This window comes from Calonectris borealis, chromosome 3, assembly GCF_964195595.1.
Source record: "Calonectris borealis chromosome 3, bCalBor7.hap1.2, whole genome shotgun sequence".
Lineage (NCBI taxonomy): Eukaryota > Metazoa > Chordata > Aves > Procellariiformes > Procellariidae > Calonectris > Calonectris borealis.
In genome coordinates this window covers 39,778,523-39,796,230 of record NC_134314.1, presented here as the reverse complement: position 1 = coordinate 39,796,230, position 17,708 = coordinate 39,778,523, and the positions used below count along the sequence as shown (strand labels likewise).

The following is a 17,708-nucleotide window of genomic DNA, read 5'->3' as shown; positions in this document are numbered from 1 at the left end:
AGCCCGCCCCGCACCTGGGGCTACGGGGGCCAGGGGGAGGGAGGGAGGAAAGGAGCGGGGGGGGGGGGGCTGCTGCTGCGCCGCCGGGCGCCTCGCCAGCGGGCAGCGCGGCGGGCCGGGCCGGGGAGCGGTCGCGGCGAGAGGCGGCGGTGCCCTCCCCGGAGCGGCGGCGGCAGGAGGACGGGAGGGAAGGACGCACTGACAGGTCGGCCGCTGGCGCTCGCTTCATCCTCTTCTCGCCGCGCCGCCCCGGGGTGCTGCATGGCGCTGGGCGCCGCCGCATCCAGCGGCGCCCCGTTTCCCGGCGCGGGGGGGTCCCCATAGGGGCCAGGGGGTGGCGGGGGGTGGCGGGCAGGCACCGGCAGGGCATAACATGGCGCAACGGTGCCATAATCTCCCACCGGGGAGGCGGCGGGGCGGGCGCTGCGGTGGGGCCGGGGCGCGGCGGCGGCTCCCCTGCCGGCCGGCTCGGGGGCCGGGCGCTGCCGGGGCAGGTGGTGGTGGTGGTGGGGTCCTTTCCCCCCCTCCCGGGGGCTCGTACGTTATTTGTGTGCAGCCTCCTTCTGCCACCATCATTATTTCCCCTTCATTCTCTCCCTGCAGCGTGTAAAACACCCTTCATTTTTGCCCCAGGCGGCTTCTAGTGAGGCGAAGGCTTACACAACGGGGCGGGGGGGCTGCGCCTCGGGAGGGGCCGGGCTGCCTGAAGGACCATTGTGCGTGTGGCGTGGCTGTGTGTGTCCGTGCGTGTGCGTGTCCCTGCCGTGCCCCCTCCCCCCCCGACGCCTCCCCTCGGCGATAAACCCGGAATCTCCCCTTCCCCTCCCGTGTTTTCCGCCTCTGCAGAGCAGGCAGCAGCAGGCACGGCAGCGAAGATGTCGGGTCAGACGCTGACAGATCGCATCGCAGCTGCTCAGTACAGCGTTACGGGATCAGCCGTAGCCAGAGCCGTCTGCAAAGCCACCACGCATGAAGTGATGGGGCCCAAGAAAAAGCACCTGGACTGTGAGCATCCCTTTTTGTTTCACCAGCGAAGACCCGGGGCTGAGGAGGCTTTTAGTGTGCCTTTGAGCCGTCTGACTCTCGCGCTTGCTGTAATCCAGCTCGCAAACCGTAAGGGTTATGAGAAATCTCCAGGAGAGGACGAATTATTATTGCATTTCTTCTCTTATTGCATAATACTGCTCTTTCGGCCATTTTTTTTCTTTTTTTTCCTCATGACCTCTTGTCTTTTATCCATGAAGGCAGTGCGAAGCGTGCCTTGAGCAGCAGGGGGTTGGAAAGAGGGGAGGGAATTGGACACAGGGCAAAATGGACACGCGCTTATCACTGCCTGCTTTGGTCAGGATTAAGCTAGGCAGAGACATAAATGCTACTCCAGGAGGTGGCCAAGCACTGGTAGGAGTGCGGCCGTCTCCACAGCAGACTTCTGAAGAGGTTTAGGTGGTGGTGTGCTTAAATGGCAAGGCACTTGGATAACGCTACGGTGTAGATTGGGACAGCCTTTGGAGAGCTTAAGGGCTGTTGTTGAGGTCCCAAATATCAGAGAGCAACTTCATGAGCTGCCTGATGGTTTGCATCATGTTTCATTGAAGATGGCTGTAGCTTTGTCTCAAAGATTTGTGATCTATTCTGGACTGGCATTAGCTAGTTAATGCATGAAACAAGGTTGAAGTCAAAATGTTTCTTAAAAAACAATGAGCTAGTGATGTTTTGTCTTGACAATTTTATTTCTTTTCAACCCACTCAACTGTCAGTCCCTACTTAGAGACACCAAGGAATAGAATGGTGAAAGAATGTAATTGCATGATGTTAATTGGCCTTGTTTACGAGTAGTAACTCTGTCCAGCATTGAACTCAGTAGATCAACAGCAGGTTTCAATGTCTAAAATTAAGTGTTTTTCCCATTTTTTTTTGGACATGGTAAGAAACACTTTGAAGTAAAGATCAGCAGGTTTTATACCAAGCAGTCTCTTGGCTGCTGGCCATTACTAAGTAATGCTGGTGCAGGTGCCTGTGAGTACAATTCTGATGATGCTGTATTTCTTAAAAGGAGGTGGTATTACTTCTGGAGAATAATTCCAGATTTCAGTGCTAATGACTTCATAGCTAACCCTTAAAGTGGCAAACAGCATGTTGGTCTTCCAGTATATCTAAATACTCTTGTATATATGTCTAAGAGATGCTGATGTAAGCAGCATTGATTGAAGACTGACTTGAGTCTAAACCGTTGTTTAAATAGATTGGCTGTCTTGATATCCTGTATTCTCTCTTGTTTTCTTGCATATTTTAAAAAATTATCTTGGTTATTGATGTCTTATGTTGCTGTTCAGTGGCTGTCGACACTTCTTAATCTGTAGGCTGTGTCTGGACAGTCCTACTGTATCTGTTACTAGAAGCTTTAGCTTAAAAAAAAGCCTAGCTCATGTGTTTAAAAGCATGCTGTGTCTCTGTGTGTGTATTTTAATATATACATGCACACACACATACACACACACACACACATATACATAAATAAAAGTACTATCTGGAATAGGCAGGATTAAAGTGAGGTAGAAATAATTTACCAGTGCTATATTAAGGTCTGGAAAGGGATTGTGTTTGGATATTGGTGCTAATACTACTACTTCAGAAAATGAGCGTGGGAGAGACTGAAGCTGGTAGCATTCCATGCAATTTCATACCCACCTGCATGTAAGACACACAAGAGGAACAGAGATGATCATTTCCTGGGAAGATACCTCCCTGATCATTTTTCCTTCTATTTTCCAAGCTGTATATAACAGTTGAGAGTTTAACTAACTGGTATCATTAAAGACAGAATCTTGTCAGCGGGAGATAAGCACATTCAAAATTGTGGACTATAAATGAAAATCAAGTTCATGCTTTAGAAGAAAAAATATTCTCAGGCTCTTAAACCTGAGGCATCTCCTCAGAATGGTTAGGCAATTCCTTGGAACTCTGACGTATATCTTGTGAGCAAGTGTTTAAATGGGCCTTATCTATTGTAATGAGAGAGTAAATTAAAAGTTCATCCTCTGAAAGAGCAATACCCCCATGCATGCAGGACGTACTACTAGGTGGAAGTATATCTGAGCCATGTGTCTGCATTTCAAATTGGATAAGTAGCGTTTAAAGATGTGGAGAAGGGAGAGAAAGATAAAACTTGCCAATGCCTTAAGATAAGTTTTGAGTCAAGGTGCGAAGGATTTAATGATAAAAACTTAAGGTACCAGAGCGCGATGGTTGGAGCGATGCTTTATGAAGAGCTGTAATTCTAGCATTGGTGTGGGGGGTTCTGTGTCCTTGGGGAACTCCATAATTTTACTTGGTGTCCTAGTGGCCAGGTGTCATGTCACACAACCTATCTTCCACTGCTCTGCTTAGCAGATGGGCTTTGTAAATTAAATGGAGAGATCAACTATTTAACATGAGTTAGGTAGGCCTGTGGGGATGGGACACAATGATGCCTGTCCTCATATGTTTTCTTACAGAAGATACTAGTTCCAGAGGATTATAGAAAGATGATAGGTGACAAGGTGTGGGGTGGGTTTTTTTGGTTTAGGTTTTTTTAGTGAGTACCACTTAGAGGGAATTTGCTCTGAGGAATAAAAAGCATGATTTGGGTATGAGTACATGTGTGTGAGGAGAGGAGGAAAGAACAGAATCAATGTCTTCTGTGAACAAAAGCTGAGCTGCTACGTGTTTGCCTTTGTGCAGTTTTCTGTACTTGCCTAGCTTACACATGCAGGCTTTAATGTGGATGCTGCATAGTGGCTGTCCTTCGGCGTGGACTCTGGGTGCTGCACAGGCTTGTCATGTGAAGAAGTACTAAAGTATGATTAGGTTGCTATCCTGTACTCATTACTAAGATTTACCATTTTCTTGAATTCCAGCTCTCGTACTAGTGAATTTCAAGCAACTGCGGGAAGCCATGCCAGATGGCATTAAATGCGTTTTCCAAGTCCCTGTGGGGAGAAAAGGAATGTAAATCTAGGATGCTCTGATGGTTTGGGGCAAGCAGTTGCAGTTGGCACATTAACAGCTCTGCCCCTTTTGGACTTAACAAACTTGTCGTCTTGAATCCATATCATTGTGGCGACTTTATCTCCCTCAGCTAACCATGTTGTGTTACATAAATTACAATTAGATACAGCAAATGAGGAAAGGATTTCCATGGAGAAGTGGGCATTAGAAACTTGATTTTGCTGCAGTGAGAAGGGCCATTGCAGAGTGGGTGAATGAGATATATGGGCTATGTTAAGGATATATGACCTATGGTAATTCAACTGGGAGGACGACCTTAGTGCATAGCATAGAAGTTTCATTATCGCAATTGTTCTGAAAGGTATGTTAAGGCTTCATGGAGGGTTTAATTATGTGGGGCAAGTAAAAGCCAGCTTCCAGCCTCGAATGGGGGCAACTCTGATGATATCGCCAGGCAGAAGCTTTCAGAGAAGGGAAATAACTTGACTTTGAAATGTTAAAACACATGATAGATGAGGGAACAATAAGTAGATCTGAACTCAGCTGCTTTATAAAGGATCTCGCTCAAGCTTTCATTTAGGGAAGTGGATTGGAAACCAGTGAGGTTGTTGCATCTGCAGTTGGTCGTAACAAGTTCCTGTTTCTGAAAGTGATCAAAATGGCTGGGATTTTCCTTGACTTACTTTGTTGAGGGAATTGCTTTGCAGCAGGAGGAAGTTTTGGAGTGTATATGCTAAAAAGACCACGTGGTGCCTCCTTACTTCTTCAAAATAACTCTCATAAGGTAGAAGGCCCTTCCGGAGGCCTGATCAAGAGCTGGGAGATTTTCATGAAATATGGGAACAAAGCAGATGAACATCAGGACTTGTTTTTTTTGTGGCTGTGGAGATGACCTGTGTATCTGTAGTAACATCTTTCCGTCCCAAGTCTAATTTTGCACAGTTGTATGTGGCTGACAAACAAAGGCTCTAAAAGGAAATTTATAGCCTAATTCATGCTGGTAACTGAACTGCAGAGCTGGCATCAGTGGTTTGTTTATACAGACACTTGTCCCTGCAGTGTTTTGCCTTTCTCTTGCAAACTGGAGGGATGACCTAACAAGTTTGGATCACTGTGGTCTCTAGTGTTGAAACAGAAGTGGCTGTTGACCAAAAGCAATGGGTTAAACTTTTTTCCTAGGCTCAGTAAATATAAAGGTGCTAGATCCCACAGGTTAGTCTTAGAAGCCCCTGTCTTATTCCTGAATAAGAATATGTCTGTCTCTGTTTTTTGGGAGAGGTGGGGATCAGTGGAGCTATCTTGAGTCACTAGGCTTCAGTGACTACTAAGGTTAACTTGGATGTGTATTTCAGAAGTTGTTTGCTGTTGAAGTGATTTGGGGAGTGTTCCAAGTCTGTTGGCACTTGGGGCCCTTTCCTAGCGGGAGTTGTGCAGATGTACGAGTACTGCATTGCTCTGCAGTCCAGGTGACACTTTGTCTTTACGACTGTGGAAGAAAATTGCCAAGAGTGGAATCCCTGTACAAACTGAGCTTAATCCATCACACTTTACTAAAGAAACTACTTCTGTATGTCCCACTGTATCTTGTATTGCAGTAATTTGTCACAGTTTCCATGTATGAGAGAACTGACCTTGTTTAAAAGTTAGCATTGATCAGCTGTAATACAGTGTCTTTTGGTTTTTGTTGACACAGCTGGGGTGTATTCTAAATTGTGAACTCCTCCTTGTCACCCCAATGAATCTCTTCCACACCTGAAAAGAAAACATCCCAAGCAAGCAATTCTTTTCTTTAATTCATTAATGGATATTGGATTAGCACTTTTTTTTTGTGTGTGTGTGTAAGGATTCGTCATTAGTCTCTATGTTGAGTAGCTCTCTGTTTCTGTGGGCTTCTCATGCCCTTTCCCAAAACAATATTGAAGACTCACTTCATTTGGAGGTGTGTAGATCTCTGAATAGGTGTAGGAATGTCTGTCATGGGTAAGGGGAGCTAATAAGACGGCTTTTTAGATTAGTTGATCGCGAGTATTTCAATGACATTAACTTTCAATTCCTCCCTGGCCCCATACTGTTTTTAAGGCATGTGTAGTACCAAGAGAAGGCTGCCCTTTTAATTAAGCTAAGGCTTACCTAAGTAATAATTTTCCAAATATGTTTGAAGCTGGACAGAAGTTTGAATTCATGTTAGGATACAAAGATTAAAACATGGGGAGGATCACTTGATCTTGTGCGTCTGAACTGTTCTGTGTGTAAGTCTTCTTTTGGTACAATACCTAAGGAAAGGAAAGGGAGAATGAGGGAACAGAAGAGTGGGTAGATAGTGTAATATTAAACTTTCTTTCATCCAGACAATGTTACTTGATCAAGTAAGTTGTAAACTTGATAAAGATTTAGTCCTGCCCTTCTTCCCCTTGGCTTTTCCTCAGCTGAAGGCATGTATTCTTAGTCTGTTTTCAATAGTCATCAAGATCCTTCTGTTAAACATGCTTTGTCATGGATGACAAATTCTGGGACAAGTCAGGTCTTTCTGCTGTGTTGACTTCCATTAGCAGACCTTGATAATGGAGTAGCCATGTCTTTCTTCGAGGCCCCTTGTGAGATGGTCAATATGACAGTGCCAGTCCATAGTTCTAATCACTTCTATTTAGTATTTGAATATGTTTCATAGCAGTCTTATAGTGTTAATCCCTTAGTTCCTGGGTGGCAACAATTGAACATCTTTTAAACAAAAAAATCTGCTGTTTGATTTTCTGTGCTTTGATTTGTGCCTCTGATTTCCCAGCCTGGCTCTTAAACCCTCCATCTTCTGTGTGCCTTAACTGGGCCTGTCCCACTAGTGAGGAATTCTGTGAAGTCTCCAAGACAGTGCTCTGTTGGTGTAGTTGGTCCATGCTTCTGTGTCTCTGCTCCATGAAGAATCCTCTGAAGTGCTTACAAGTAGATGACAGTCAGGATAACTCTGAAGGGCGTAGAGCATTTTGGATGCTATTCGTCTTCCCTGCTTCTTGCTGGATGGAGAAATTGGTAGCCGAAGAGGAGAATTCGCTGCCCTCTTAGTCCCCACATCTGAAGAAATGGTAATATAACAGAGGCACACCTGCCTCTAGTATTTTTCTGCCTATGTTCAAGATACTCGAGACTACTTCGCTCTTCCTACCCTGTTTACCTTCCCCCCAGTACTGGGTGTCCATGGCAAGGTGTTGGCTGCAGGGGTGGCCTCTGTGAGAAGAAACTGGGGAATGCTCTGTGCCAGACACAGCTGGCTCCACAATGGACCCACAGCAGGACACAGCTGAGCCCATCCACCGAGCTTGTGGAAAGCCCATCCACCAAGCTCCAGGAAAACAAACTTAAAGGGTAGAAAACACTGGACAGGCAGAGGAGGAGAAGGGAAAAACTGAGAAATGCCAGAGGGAACACCAAGGTCAGAGGTGGAGCTGGAGGTACTCCATGGTGCTGGAGCAGATATCCCCTGCAGCCTGTGGAAGAGACCGCTATTCTCAGAGGTCACAGCTGCAGCATCCCCCACTGCTACGAAAACCTTGCCACGTGCACCCAGTATACACCCTGCCCCTGAAGAAAAGAAGGGGAGAGGCCTTCCTCAGTCAGCTGTGGACACATGGTATTGCTGAAGGAGCTGGCTCCAGTGTTTCCGGGGGTGGGGAAAAATTGGGGGTGGGGGGATGACATTATATCCCTTCCCTTAGTCTTACTGTAGTCTGAAGATGAGTCAGTGGTACCAAACAGTATCATTAAGTTAACATGCCCTGTTCCTTTTTGGAGCTTCTTTTCAAGGCATAGTTCAGGATGCGGGTAAGGGTGGAAAAGCACAAGTTCTGGTATATGCCTAGGGGAAATACAGTAGTCTCACCAATGAGTGTCTGATGAAACTTGAATCTCCAAACTTCAACACATGGTGTGCAGATTAGGGACAATATTCTGCCTGGCTTGGAAAGATGGGTTTCAATTACCAGGAAAACTAAAAAGCAAGGAATAAAGCAAGCGAGGAAATCAGGGTCTGAATCTCTCACAGGATGTCTAGTGTGCTGAAAGAATGGGTCATCTAGCATGGGGCTGAACCCTGAACTCAAACTAAATAATATGACAGAAGAAGCCTTCCTAGTAGCTTTGCAGACAGTGATCTGTAGCACAGGGCTTGCAGCAGTACTGTTGTTCCTCTGAGTCAGCAGTACCAGCAAGATTGCAGTGTGAAGCTTCATTGGTAAGTTGATATTAGAGTATCCCACCCCATCAGACTCAGCATGGTTGCTTGATTTTCTTACTGGCCAAAATTTTGCTTGGATGAGAGCTTGGTGGCTTAAATAAAACTTGAATAAACCAGATGTTGGCAATTGCTAGAAGGCAATCAGAATACTTGGCAGAGGCTAGCTTGTCGCTTTGCGGAGTGTGGTTAAGTCTGCTTTTTCTGGAGTCTTGCAAACCGCATGCTAGACCCTTAAAACTGTTTTTAATACTTTTAATCTTGCTATTTTGATCATGTTTACTTCTGCAGAGCTGCTTGGAAACTCTGAAAATTAATACAAAAGTTTTGCAAGGGTGGGCTCAGAGGTATATTCAGTAGTCATAGCTGGTAGCCGGTAAGCTGCTTGTGCTCATAAAAAATTCTTCTCTTTAGGTTGTGAAACACATTTGCTGAAGCAGTTGAGAGTTGTAGTCCACTAAGAGAGGGAATATACCAGCAATCTGGACTAGCGCCACAAATGGTATCGGACATCAGCCTTGAAATGTCACCATGGATGTAGGTGGAATACTAGAACAGTGTTTTTTAGGCTGCTGGCAAATGGTGCATCCACTGGGCGTCTAAGGCTTGCAGCTTAGTCATAGGCACAGTATAGGAAATGGCAGCGCACTGTATTACCACTGACTTCCAGACAAACCAAGTCTAAATACCCTTCTGTTCCTCTTCCCTGTCCAAGATAATGCGATCTCATGCTTTGTTTTAGATTGTATCTGTATCTTAACTTAGTTTAATGAAAGAGATTGGATGCTGAAAAGTCCTGCTGTCGGGCTGATGTTGTGTATTTAAGTAATCTGTACTTTGGCCACTTGAGCTGAGGCAGTGTGTCAGTTGGTTGCCTTTCCTAGAGTCTGTTTTTTCTAGCTGTGATAAAACTCAGATGTGTTATAATGTATTTCTTGTAGAGGAGACTTTGCGAGTACATAGGCATGATCACGCTTGAGAGGCCACCTTGCCTCTCATATGTACTGAGAACTGCAAGTTGCTGACAGGACGTGTCTGCAGGTTGGGTCTGACTCGTGGCAATCAACTCTTTTCTTGGTCATAAGCCAGTATGCAGAATTACCACAGGTAGAAAGCAAGTTGGTAGGAACTCCTGTGTTGTAGTTGGGCCACAGAGCTCTAACAAGTCAGTTGAGCCATGTGCTTTGCCAAGGTGGCTTTACTTTCTCAAAGAAGGCATGAAAAAGAAAGCAATGTTCTTTGCTAGTTGTTTCTAGGTATTTAGGAGACTAGGGTATGGCTGAGATGTGAAACACCAGTAAGGATAGATTGGAGAGTTTGGTGCCCACTTGAGCTAAGATTGTTCTACCATATATTTAAAAGACCAAAGAACATGTCTTTTCAAGAAAGTGTCTTAAACTTTGCTGTCCTAAAGAGGTGGGACAAGACTGTGGCTTGACAGTATAGTCGATCACTTCAAACTGACTCTTGGCTTGGCATGAGCACGGATGACACAATGGCAGCGGGTGCTTCCATAGCAGATGGTCAGCGGTTAGCCTGCAGAGCCTGGCAGGCCTCTAGTCCCCCTGGCATAGTTTTGTTATGTCACTTAAGTCTCTCTGATAGTTTACAGAGTGTTCTAAAATGGTCCTCCATAAAAGTGAGAGGAAGACATGACTGCTCAAAGCATGAATAAAACATGCTGACTTGTCGCCCACATTCTTAAAATGTATGCGAGTTTACAAGTTTAGAGGGAGGTCCTCAAAATAAGGCAGTGATTGGTTATCTTGCCACAGCGCAGGGCTGCACTAGCTAGAGCATACATCTTTATACGGAACTGAAGAGCCCACATAGATGCACTTAAGTGGGAGTTCAAACTGTTTTTAAAAAGACTCTTCCTTCACTTCTCTTTTCAGAGAGTGTAGGACTTGTATGAAAGGGGGAAGCCAGTTGGCCTGTTTCCTGGCTCTGAAGGCTGCTATCTCTCATTACGTAGAGGTCAAATATAGATGTAAGTTTTAACATATCATTGCATCAGTTCTTCAGCAACTCTGGAGTTTTAAAACCTAACCTTTTCAAATGGAGACTTGGGTTTGGATCTTGCTGCATGACTCTGGAATCCAAAGTACGGTTATTGTGCCTGTAGCTCTTAATCTAAGTTTTATAGCTTCATCTAAACCTATTTATAAGAGAACGTACATTCTGTTAAGGGGTAGCAAGCCAGAGGAAGCCAGCATATCTAGTGTGCCAGTGTTTTGAAAACATGTACATTTTATCGTGAGTGATGTTTCGTTACTGGCATCTGAAGCAGAATGCTATTTTCGTATGTAAGCCTTGCCTGTGACTTTCCGATCTTTCCTTCTAAGCCATTTAGAGTCTTTCTAGTTCTGCTAAACTTGATTTAAACTTCAGATTGCTCTGTTATTTGTGAATGGCAAGAGTATTAACAGGTGGAGTTTGCTATGTTTGGAATAGGTGTGTTTAAAGAACTTCCTCTTGTTTATCAGGAAGCTGGAAGTTGCTTAGGCAGTATTATGAGAAGCTACCTTTCAAATCTCACCTCCATAGCGTGCTTAGGAGTTTAGCTGACACGTCTGGGTGTTCCAATCTAGAGATCTGACTCTGCGCGAAGCTTTGCTGCCTGGATGTGAGCCTTTGTGATGGATCCCAACTTCCCCACTCATCAGTGGCTTGATAGGAGACTTCCACTGCCAATGGCAAACGCATCTTCCAGAGGCATTGGTGACTTTGAACTGTTGGATAGCAATTTACTACTGTCAGGTTTTTTTAAATGTTAGTAGTCCGAACTGAATCTTCCGCCTCTCAGGTGGATGTTCCATTGAGTTTAACAGAATTTTTTTGCAACATCAAGAAATCTGCAGTATATGAAAGGCTGCAGGCTCATGTTGAAGAATAAAGTCTACTGGTAGTTGATGTTAGTGTGTTCAAGATTTCTGAGACTTAAACTCACCTGTCTATGTGGCAGAAGCAAAGTATTCTTGTTTAACTGGGTTAGTACAGGGGAACATAAAGGAATTGTATGTTTGGTTTCATTTTTTTTTAAGCAAGGAGAGAGTAAAGCTCCATCTAATCATGAGGGATATTAGTTTGTAAAAAAAAACTGTTTTAAGGCACAGCGTTCACATATGAGGTAGCCATCTGGTTTTAGGAACTCTTATGGTCTTTCTGTTACATTATAGATACATAGATACAAGACAAAACGGATTTAAATTGTTGTACCCATGTTATAAAGTACTTGCTGTTTAGTTGCAACTGCTTCAGTATGCCTCTAGGAGGTCATACTGTTGCACCGACTGTATGAACAGGTTTGCATTACCCTTGGTTTCTTTTTCCTACAGATATGTTCATGTTTTCAACAGGACAGTCTGCATATTTGTGGGCATTTCATTCCCAGTTAAGAATTTCAACCCATGCTAAGCTTCTGATGGCTTGTCAGCTCAACTGAGTGCATGGGCTCTGGCCTTGTTTGGTTATTTTTCAGGCTGACCCTACTGAAGGTTAGGTTGTCCCATGATGTCCACTGACAAAATAGCTGGACTTTTAGAAGAATCTGGCTGAAACAGTAGAAAAAATGCAGACCATGGTCTGGATATTGAAAGATAGATTTGTCAGCTGCCTACTGTCAGCCTGCCTACTCGACTGACCTGTTTCTAGCATACAAGCTGTAGCTAAATAACACGTCACTGAAGTTGCTTGCATGTTGTCTCATCCCCACCCTTTTTTTTATGTATTCCCAATGTGTAACAGTTAAGTAGTGCAGCTGAAACATCAGGCTGCTTCTATTATATTTTCAGTCTCATTCAGATTTGTAGTGGATTACAAATTGCTGTTCTGGACAGAGTTGATAGGCTAGCGACAGCTTCACTTCTACAAGTTTATTAAAAACAAATGATTTTCTGAGGAATGTAGATCATTTGGGGTGGAAAGGACTAACCAGGGTTCATTCTTCTCAGAATAAAAACGACAGCAGCATGGCAACTGAAATAGCTCATGTACTGTGCCTCAGTTGATTACCACTTTCTGCCAGATGTGGTTGGAGTGTAAGATCAGCCCAACATGTAAAGGCTGATTAGAAAACACTCTAGTGCAGAGATTACAGTAAATGACCCCATGCTGCTATGGAAAACATGAAATCCTTACTTTTCTAGTGTAACTGTGCTATTCTGGATAAAAGCTGCAGCTGATCCTGTTACTGATATGCTAGTAAACAGCCAAGTGATAAGAGTTACAAATTGATATAACCAACAGGTAATGTTAGGGGTTGTTCACCCTCATGGAAGGATAATCACAGGCCACGGCTGGAATTCTGGTATCCAGTTACAGTAGTCAATTAACTAGATCTTATTGGCTTTTCTCCTTCTAAGCAATAATTTTGCAATGATATACCCCCTTTAAACTTGTTCTGTTGTATGCAGCAAGACCTAGGATGCAACAGGACTGTGGCTTTAATGCTTGCATGGATGGAGAAAACAACTCTAGCCTTTAGAGGAAATTGAATAAATGCTTTGAAGGCTTAGTAGAAGATTGGCTGATAGCTGCAGTTTCATATTTCTTCTCTAAATTAATGTGTATTTTGGTTAAGGCTTCCAGGTTTGAACTGCTGAAGGAAATGGCTTGTAGAATGAGGTTTGCTGTTCGGGATAAAAGTTCCTTTTTCTGCAAAAAGTTATTGTTCAAATGCTTAACACACATGCTACTTCTAATGTTAGTAGGGTTTTTTCCATGTCCCTGCCTCCCCTAGTGTTTGGCATCTAAGATGCCATATTACCACAGGACGGGGAATATGATTTCTCCAAGACAATTGCTTTTATATTTTAGCCTTGTAACCATCGGTTGGTGTCCACCAAATGCAAATGGCATTTTGTACATCTTAAACTATTGAGAGCTGTGCAAAAAAGGTGGTACAATGGTGATTTGTGGCTCAGCTGCTACTTGCAGTAAACAAATAAAATAGGGAAGTGGCACATCTAGCTCCAGAATTACTTGATGTTTCATATCGACATAAGCAGAACTGCTCAATTATTGTCTTTGAGCAGAAAAACACACATACCTGAGCTATTCATGGAGCAGGATTTGGATAGAGTGAGAGTCTGGAATGGGGTCTCTGGGTGAGAGGAGAGGAACATTAGAGCGGTGATTTCTCCTCTTCCCCCTGCTTTGCTGAACTTGTATTCTTGCCCGAGACAAATTCTCTGGTATTCAAAGAGTGAATTCTGTACAAGCCTGAGCTTCCTACTACTTTGGACAGGGGAAGGATTCCATGCTTAATAACTAAGGCTTTTGCTACAGTGAAGCTGCTTGAAGAAGATGCGATGACTGTGGTCGGGAAGAAACCAGGCAGGATTCTTTGACCATGGGGCTTTTTCCCCTTTGCTTAGTGTTCTGGCTTCATGTGTGTGGGGCTAAAAAGCTGCTTTCCTTAGTACATTTGTACTAGGGAGTTTGTGTAGCCTGTCTTCTGGATGACAGTTCTATTGTTCCAGATATTTAATTCCCAAGTAAAATTGAAGCTTTTATTTTTCTGAATAGTTGGATCATGGGTGTCAGTAAGGTCTTGGACTTTGCCCATAAAATACATTCATCACTAATTAATTAGCAGTCTTAAAGATCATACTTAAAACCCCAATGACTGCTGCTTAAATTTGAGCTTCTGCAGCTGGCCTGAGTGTCATCTTTCAGTTGTATTACCCTCAAGGAGAAAACTCAAATGTAAACACTAAAGGTAATGCACACTATTCTTCCCTGGTGTCAGTGGAGCTATAAGTTTTTGGGAACTTTTGTTTTAAGTAAAAGGTATTCATAGTTCATGGAACTTGAAGGAGTTGCTTATGGCAAGAATTTTTTAATACGTTATAATCACACTTTTTCCCCATTATTAGTACTTAGGGAAACAGCTGCCTTAGTTACATCCTTTCAGATCCAGTAGAAGACAGAACTGACAGTTGGCTTCCATTTTCCCCTTTCCAAGAGAGCTGGACCTGAACCTCTCAGGAGGAAAAGCCACATGTATAAATCATTAAGGACCGAAAAGGACACAAATCCAATGTAACTGGTTTAATACTGCTAATGAGCTGGGGTGGTTTTTGCAGATGACTTAAAGGCAAACATCTTGCCTTGATATGGTGGGGAAGGAGGGGTGCAGACTATACAAAAGTGCATTGGAATAAAATCCAGCAATGTGTATGGGCAGTAGATTTTTCAGCTTTATTTTCAAAACAGGTATTTGGTGATATAGGAAGTGGTTTGTATTTAAAAAGGAGTAGTGTGATAAGATGATTCTAAGGCTAATTAAACTCTCAGTTTGAGAAATTGGAGGAAGCTCCAAGAGAAATTTGCTGGTACTCAGTCATCTGCCCTGTCTCTCTGGAAACTCTTCATGTGATTGATAGGGAAGAAGAAAGGCTTCTTCTCTTCTGCAAAGCACTTAATACTATGGGTAGTATGAGTATGCCTATGAGTAGGCAGAGAGGAAGAAACTATATATAAAAGGTTGTCTTGGTGTGGGATGCAGTTGTGTGGTTCAAAGAGTGACTGCCATGACCTCTCAAACTTCAGGATCTGCAGCAAATATTTGTCCTCACAGGAGTCTGAGGTGTTTGGGAAGAAGGTCTGTGAAGTAAGGCTGGAGAGAGGAGGTGGCAGTCCCCCTAGTGATTTATAGTCATGAGGACTATAGCTGCATTACTGGGGAAGTCTTTATAGTATCTGGAGAGCATGCGCTCTGCGGAAGATTGTGTTTAGGTTTATTGAGTTGACATAGGCAATATCTGGAAGATGCTGGACTTTGATAAAGGGTAGGCTTGCTGGGTTCAAGGTGAGATGTAGTAACTCTTGAGGTGGACTTTTGGGGAGGAAGGAGGAGACAGCATGAATTGCTGTTCTGCTTGGGGAGATTATTACAAGCCAGATCATGATACATGTTTGTGGAGACAGGGCAAGCTGGGTGTGAAAAGAATAGATGGTAAACTTTAACCCCACAGATAAATTCCCTACTCTCATTTGTGGAATTGCTTGATAGTCAAAGTCAACAACATTAAAATCATCTAATGTTCCATGAACAATTATCATAGAAGCAGAAACGGGTAACTTTGTTCTGCTTTCCAGTACTGTTTTGTGGTCAGACTTCTGTAGGCCTGGAAGTTCAGCTCTTGCGTTGGTTAGCACAGCGGTGTAGTAGCTTCCTGATACAGTTCTGTGCCTTGCAAAGGAGGACTTCTACTGTTACTTGCCTATTTAACTTTTTTGGTTGAGGCTTTTAAACTCTTACTTTAGGGCACTTCTTTCTGTTCTTGACTAGCCTGGATTTGGAACGATCCTGCATTTCCTTTTCTGTAGGTTCAAGGTGTTATTTAAATACTTATAAGCCAGAAAAATAACTTGTGAAGACCATTGTAGTGTTCAATGTACTAGGAAGGGAGGTCTGTAAGGGGGTTACTCTCAGATTGATTTGGCAAAGTTTAGGAACTGACTGTATAAGACAGCTCAGATGCTGAGGCAGCTCGCCTGTTAATTCAACCTGGAATGACAGCTGCTCTTAAGTTGGCACCAATACCCCTCTGAACAGAGAGGTCTTGTGCTCTGCTGCTGTTCCTCTGCATACTGAAATGTAAATTGTGAATAATTAACTTTGAACTGGGGAATCCCAGGTCTGTCTGTTAAACAATTGAGTAAAAAGAACCCAACAAAACCAAACTAGAAAAAAACCCTGCCCAGATCCAGAATACAATCTGAAAAGGTAAAGGAATAAGATTCTTTAAAGTGTTGTAGATTCTCTCTCATTAAAAAAAACCACCTCAAAATCAGGAAGTAATTTTTAATGAGCCTGAGGAAGTCTGAAATTCTTAAGACAGTGAAACTTTCTTGCTGTTCTCTTTTTTTACCTTAAGCTTAACAAACACCAAAATTAGTTACATCTTTTAATGGTCTTTTTAAAAGGTCACAAAGAGCTAAGGTGTCTTAACTTACTTTGGTCTTCCTCATTGAACCCTCTGCTGATCTTCCTCAGTTTGGCAGGTTTGTCTTTTTATCAATGAAAGTGTTAATCATACTCTAGCCTTGCTTCTCTTCCCTGAATAAGTTGCAAATGTCTTAAGGCTGGGTCAAAAAATTGGCTAGTCAAAGACTTTAAAGGCTTGTGTTTAGATTAAAGTTCTGTTGTCAAAGAACTGACAGCCATTTATTCCTTTTATGTGCATAGGTTTTGTATCTGAAAATTTAACTAGAAAAAGTATATTCAAGTCCAAATTAAATGTATAATTTAAACAAGGATCTCTAGACTGAAGGAGTGTTCAAAATAGCAGCTAGCAAGATGTGAGGAGAGGAAATGAGAGAAATCATGTACTGTGATTTGCCAATTATAATTTAGTCCCATAGTAAAAGAGATTCAAATGAAGGGTATAGGTCTTCATTCTCCAACTTCTCCACTTGTGTGAAAGTCGTGGTGAAAGCACTGGCTGGTATTGCTGTACCATTCCCGGTTTCTTACTCTGCTTGGAATTTGTGTTTGAGCTCAGGTTTTGGGTTTGGGGATTAGTTGTCAGTGTATGTGACATGGATGCCTGCAGTAGCAGAAACTTCATCAGGTAGGTGCCTTTAATCCTTGTTTGTGCTACTTCTGTGTACCCCAAACAGAATCACCTTTGTAAGATTGCTTCATATAGCTTCTGATGGGCTGTGCTTCAGCTGGTACTTCTTAAAATGATCTCTTTTGTATTAACAAGTCCACCTGGGATTTGTTTGGGAGACTCTGAACTTCATTGTCTCTTTTGAAAACTAAGTTTCTGTCCCACCAGTAAATGTCTGAATCTTTTGAAAATGTAGTTTCTAGATTTTCTTTTTTCTTGTATGCGTTTCTTTTTCCTTGTACCTGTTCTTCCCTACCACACTGAAGGCAAATGAATTTTGCCAAGTCTTATTTTAAAATTCAGCTTAGCCACCAAACTCTGCTGCTCAGGGTTTGTTAAAGTTAGCTGTGCTTCTGAGTTGCTCCAGATGCTGATGATTGCTGGTTAAGCTGAGACTCTATGGTATTGGGGAAAGAAACCCAGGAAGCTTGAATTCCTTAACTTTGTGGTGTGACTTAATGGGAAACAGCTCTGCAAGAATTAAGCCCCATCTCCTCCCCCCCCCCCCCCGATGATGAGTAAAATCTTCATGCATGGTTTAATTCCTTTCTGTGCACTGAAAGTTGTAGGCTTAAATTTAATCATACCTCTCTGCTCAGCACGCTATAATTACTTGTGTCCTGAAACATTCAGAGCTGCAGACTGAGATGCCGTACCCTCCAGCAGTTTGGAGAGGAGGCAGAAATGACCGAGTGACTTCAGAAGCAGTGCCGCAGTAGTGTATAGGAGTAGTGCCTTGTGGCCTCCGTTGCCAGCGTTGCTGTGGGTGGACTCCTCTGAGGTTTCATTAGCTAACATCCACTGATGGAATACACAATGTATAGCACCCCTCTTCCATAGTGAGCTACGTACTGAAACTTAGGACTGAAAGTTTG

At 43.3% G+C, this 17,708-nt stretch overlaps 1 protein-coding gene across 2 annotated transcripts in view; it reads left to right on the top strand.

Annotated features, from left to right (window-relative positions):
* Positions 1–852: 852 nt before the first annotated feature.
* The window catches only part of SNAP91 (synaptosome associated protein 91), a 72,501-nt gene continuing 55,645 nt past the window's right edge, over positions 853–17,708 (top strand). For both annotated transcript variants that reach the window (XM_075145404.1, XM_075145403.1), the window contains exon 1: positions 853–1,005. In XM_075145404.1, coding sequence (XP_075001505.1) covers positions 876–1,005 — 130 coding nt within the window. In that variant the 5' untranslated portion in view covers positions 853–875. The remainder of the gene's footprint in view (positions 1,006–17,708) is intronic.